Source organism: Sycon ciliatum, chromosome 6 (genome assembly GCF_964019385.1).
Source record: "Sycon ciliatum chromosome 6, ocSycCili1.1, whole genome shotgun sequence".
NCBI classification, from domain to species: Eukaryota; Metazoa; Porifera; class Calcarea; order Leucosolenida; family Sycettidae; genus Sycon; species Sycon ciliatum.
Genome location: NC_088648.1, coordinates 22,458,184 through 22,463,504, shown reverse-complemented (window position 1 = coordinate 22,463,504; position 5,321 = coordinate 22,458,184). Strand labels below are relative to the sequence as shown.

The 5,321-nt window shown below is 49.9% G+C and overlaps 2 protein-coding genes across 2 annotated transcripts in view; one reads left to right on the top strand and one right to left on the bottom strand.

Moving 5' to 3' along the window:
• The first annotated feature begins 437 nt into the window (after nucleotides 1-437).
• Nucleotides 438-3,346, top strand: LOC135819712 (uncharacterized). Its single transcript, XM_065332966.1, has 2 exons — nucleotides 438-1,640; nucleotides 2,091-3,346. The coding sequence occupies exon 1, from the start codon at nucleotides 551-553 to the stop codon at nucleotides 1,637-1,639; it is 1,089 nt and encodes a 362-aa protein (XP_065189038.1). The 5' UTR covers nucleotides 438-550; the 3' UTR covers nucleotide 1,640; nucleotides 2,091-3,346.
• A 909-nt stretch (nucleotides 3,347-4,255) lies between these two features.
• The window catches only part of LOC135819710 (uncharacterized), a gene marked incomplete in the record, with an annotated part of 30,727 nt that continues 29,661 nt past the window's right edge, over nucleotides 4,256-5,321 (bottom strand). The window contains 1 exon segment of the mRNA XM_065332965.1: nucleotides 4,256-5,321. This exon segment is cut by the window's right edge and continues 831 nt beyond it.

Below are 5,321 nucleotides of genomic sequence, written 5' to 3'. Positions count from 1 at the left end.
TCGACGGAGACCCCATAAATTATCGGCCATTTTATCCCATGGTACGAAACCCATTTGGGCCATTTCAGCCAATCAGCGACCGTTCTGAGCGGGGGTACATGTATATTGACGATATACCCCGCTGGGGTCACAGGGTCACCAATATACCCCGCTGGGGTCACGAATATTCCCCGGGTCACGCCAATAAGGGAGATTTTAGTGCTGGTCACGCTCTATTTCAATATTTGGGACATCGACAGTACAATGTGTAGTCTACTGATGGGATAAATGGATTATACCATTCGTACTCTGTGTATTACTATTAGTGTCCCTTATACTTTCCCTCGTGCTAACGCACTCGTGAAAAAATTCGGCCTCGTACTCGTACTCATGACATGGGATAATCCATACATACAGAGTTGCACACTCTGGGGGGTTTTATTGGTGCAGGTGTCACTCTAGACTACAAGACTAGACTAGTATAGTCTAGCTCTGCTAGCTCTAGCTCTGGCCTACAAAATTATTGTTCTTGTTCGAAATTTGACGAAAATGGTCTTCACGCCAGAGAAACATGATGATGCTGCCTTTTGGTCCGGGGCTCCAGTGGTTCGTTGTTATGATGTCGACAATCAGGAGGAAAATGCTGCCGACATTTTCCAGGGTTAGCAGGGTAACGTTAGGCTTGACCGTGCTTCTGGCGAGTGTGATATTCATAATGTACCTGGTTGCAAGTCGTATGAACAGTGATACGCCAAGGCACCCCTCCTCTCCTCTAGCGCAGAGAAATAACAGAGAGCAGAAGGCTTGCAAAGGAATCCTGCTGGTGGTGATTTTCAACTTCCCGTACTTCAAGAACGTGCCCATGCTACGCGATATGTACGGTGACACGTTCTCCAAGGTGGTGTTCTTTGCCGATGAAAGCGACGAGGCGCTTGACGTGCATGCTGTGGCGCTGGAGAAAGGCTACTTTCAGCACCGGGCCGTGTCAGCGGCCATGCTCATGTACCCTGGTTACGACGGGTATCTATGGACGGGCGATGACGTGCTGCTGGACCCGTACAAGATGCTGTCGACGCTGAACATGGATCAGCTGTGGCTAGCCGGCTATGACGACAGCGTGTACTGCGTGGAGGACGGCACGAAGCCGGCGTGCACGCACCACGAGCACTGGGACGGGCTGCTGCGGAACGGTGAGCGCAGCAGCAAGGAGGACACGGGCGCGGAGGGACGCACGGCCGCACGGCTGGCCCTGGCGCGCCTGCCCGCGCCGTATCGGAAACGCTCGCGCAACGCGCTGCGCTGCGAGGACTGCTTCCTTAAGGGCCCGTCAGATGTCGGCTATGTGCCCAGAGCCAAGGTCTCCGAGTTCCTGCTCACGTCGCTCTTCTTCCACGACATATTCTTTGAGTTTGCTGTTCCGACGATGTTTCTCCTGTTGGCACCGGGCCGATCCAACATGGAGGTTCCGGCAGCATTCTACTCATGGGCCAAGAATCCAGACGAGCGCTTCAACGAAGTCGCGACCAGCTGGAAATCCGGCCGATTCATCTTCGTCCACCCGGTCAAGCTGAGCGTCCCGGTGCAACGGGAGAGCGCGTTCAAATGGCTCGCGCAGGCAAAGCTCAACAGTCGCTGGTCGTCTCGCAACCGGTGCACGTAACGTAAGCTGTACTTGTACTCCAAGCGCTCATGCAGACGTGCTTACATGCACGCTAGGGTCAGTAGATGCTCCGTGGAAGGCTCCGCCAAAGTCTTTCCACGTGGGTCCTGCAGGATTGGCGTAGTGTTGTGTTGCGTTAAGAATCAGTGAGGTTATTGACTAGGCCATGACGACGGACAGCGTGTGTTATTCCGGCGCGTGCACGCCGCGTCACGATTTCGTCCATGCAGGTGTGTGTGTGTGTGTACGTGCGTGTGTTTCCGCACGCGCGCGCGCGCGCGTGTGTTTGTGTGTGTGTGTGATGGTCAAATGGTGTATGTGTGTGTGTGTGTGTGTGTGTGTGTGCGCACGAGTGTGTGCGTGCGTGTGTATCTGTGTGTGCGTGTGTGTGTGTGTGTGTGTGTGTGTGTGTGTGTGTGTGTGTGTGTGTGTGTGTGTGTGTTGTTCATAGGTGTGCACTGGGATGCTTTGCTGTTTCCGCTGCACAAGATGCTTTGTGCACCACCTCCACCACCTCCACCACCACGTCCACCACCATCACCACCGCCGACGCACGCAAACACGGGATATTGTATGCACGATATGTCGGAATAGCCCGACTGCTTTCTCGTGCTTATCTGGTGTCCGGATACCCGCCTTCACAGCTGTCTTCTTCGGCCTTCTCTCGGTCATCCAGCGACGATGACTCCGCCGTCTGGCCAATGCCACCACTCGCGCCACCGATCTGTAGGTGTGCGCGTGTTAGTGCAAGCTAATGTAGGGACAACGTACACTAGTCAGAACCACTAGTCTTGTAGTTCAAGTACACGCGACGCCTTGCGAATGCCACCACTCGCACCACCGATCTGTATGTGTGTGCGTGCGTGTGCGTTAGAGCACGCTGTAGAGTGACGCACACAGGACAACCGCTGTCGCAGTTCACGTACGCACGACGCCTCGTCAATGCCACTCCCGCCAATCTAGATCGTGCACGCGTGCGCGGTAAAGCCATCGCTGTACGTTATTGCGGCAAGCACAGGACCACTGCTGCTGCACTGCAAGTAGATGCATACGGTAACAAGGCTGTAACTAGGCTGTAACAGTGACCAAGAAAGAAACCGATTTAAAATAGCTATATTGTACATGTACAGTAACATAGCAACACGTACAGTAACATAGCAACACGTACAGGACGTTTGACGTGATTCGCGCTGTGACATGACGTGACGCGCCGGAAAAAAAACCAAAATATTTATCTTATCGAATAGCTCCTAAAGCGGTGGGGAGTAGATCAGACCCACCACGAAGACAAGTGGTCAAAGACGGAAAATCCAATTCGCTGCATCCATGCTTCCATGTACAGTACAAAGGATTGCTTATTATTGATCTACTACGGTATGTGCTATTATCAACTTCAATTAAAAAATACTAGAACTTCTGAAACGTTGACTCTACCCCAACCTGTGCTGCTACTGTTAACTTAGTCCTTATCCAGTCTATATTATATCGTTCTCTCTACTCCTTGATCCCTGACGGCAGTGGGCGTTCCTGAGTGTGCATAGCGAGCATTCAGTTAGAAGAACTCGCGCGAAACTTCATTTTTTTTAATTTTTTTTAATTATTACCTAGGGTTGGTTTCTTGATAACAAGTGAATTATTGCCACATTAAAATCATTTTGTGTTCAACCTTTGTCCAAAACATGTTTACACTTTTAGCATTTGTGCACATGATTTTGCGTTCTGTTGTTCAGCTCGAGTCTCGATAAGGTAGACTTGCAAGTTGTGACCTAGAGATACCGGTATACTGTAAAACCGGGAATTTTCAGTACTTCCCAAAATTAAAGATTCGGTAGCGCGAACATTTTGGTAAACCACTTTTCCTGATCCAAAAATGCATTTTGCACACTGTAGCTGCGTGGCATGGCTTTGTTGAATTTTAGGTTGCGTTTTATTATAGGTAAAAATTGCCTCGTGGTCACCAATTTAGGGTTTAACGTCGGGCCCTAGACGATGTCTACAATGGCCAACCGGACAACAAAGAAGTTGAGGCCAAAAAGAATGATTTTATTTCTTGTGCATGCTTATGTATGCAGTGACGTAATAGTTTGGAGTCAGGCCGCTACACCTGTACCGAAGTTACCGAAATCTCCACCGAAATTTTCTGGTTTTACAGTGTAGACTGCAACAGAAGAGCTGGCATCAGGTACAGGGCATTGGCTGCCGGTAGATAGTGTGAATTCTGGGCAGAAAAAGGCTAGAAATGCCTACGTGCATCATGTGGTGAGATAGAAAATTAATTATACAAGCCAACTGCCAGTGTCAACATCATGCATGCAAATTATGCAGTACATGCACTGGTATCAGCCGAAGCGCCAGCACCCCAAATATCAAGACTTTTTTATATTTTCCGTGGCGGCGAATCGAGCTTTTCTAGGTATCTTCAGCCTGTAGAAATTCAACACTGAGAATTTCCAAGTATTACCCGGCTTGGTATGGCTAGATCTACAAGCCCGTCGACATGCAACAACACACCCCCCAAGCAGGGGGAGTAGTAACATTATGGTACTTGCAGGTATAATTTTACTACTTCCCTGCCACCAACCATGCGCAGCTAGTGACGATATGACAGACCTCTCGTGACGTTGAATGAGTGAAAATGAAGTACATGGACAGTATTCCTTTTAGGACCTATTAAAAACCGCATTCAAAAAGGGGTACTAGCATAAAAAGCAGGACGTAGTAAAGCGGTATTTTACTACTTCCTGCTGTGCCCACAAAAGTTGCGACAAAACAACTCGTAAGACGCTGAGCTGTGTTACCATGGCCCAGGTTGACCAGGCCAGTGCAATACGCTGAGTTACCATGGCCCAGGTTGGACCAGGGGCAGTACGCTGAGTTACCATGGCCCAGGTTGGACCAGGGGCAATACGCTGAGTTACCATGGCCCAGGTTGGACCAGGGGCAATACACTGAGTTACCATGGCCCAGGTTGGACCAGGGGCAGTACGCTGAGTTACCATGGTCCAGGTTGGACCAGGGGCAATACGCTGAGTTACCATGGCCCAGGTTGGACCAGGGGCAATACGCTGAGTTACCATGGCCCAGGTTGGACCAGGGGCAGTACGCTGAGTTACCATGGTCCAGGTTGGACCAGGGGCAATACGCTGAGTTACCATGGCCCAGGTTGGACCAGGGGCAATGAAGAACAACAGGAAGATAGCGTATGTACGGTACGGGGCAAGCTGTGCCGGAGAGAAGACACTCGTGTGTAGTGTGTGTTGGGTGGGGGGAGCTTCCAGGTCTGAAGAACAAAACAGCGGGCTCAATGAAAAATCAGCGTACTGTTAGTAACTAGTGCCAAAAAGAGAGGAGACCTATGAAAAGATGGAGAGAGTTAAGAAAATGACAACTGGTACAGATACAAAAATAGATCAAGACGGGTACAGAATCACAGTCGGCTGCCAGCAGCCGATGACGTCAGAAAACTTGCAATAGGCTAGCCATCACCAGCCAGAATAGGACAGGAAATTATAATTCAGCAAAAAAACAAAACAAAAACATTGCGCAATGCTGCCTCTTTCCCAAAGCAGGTCTGCTTGAACTCTCGTAACAAGACTTGAGCTCTCGTAACAAGACTTGAGCTCTCGTAACAAGACTTGAGCTCTCGTAACAAGACTTGAGCTCTCGTAACAAGACTTGAGCT

What these genes read in the sequence shown, in the direction of transcription:
- LOC135819712 (XM_065332966.1), top strand. Translation starts at nt 551, where the DNA reads ATGATGATGCTGCCTTTTGGTCCGGGGCTCCAGTGGTTCGTTGTTATG.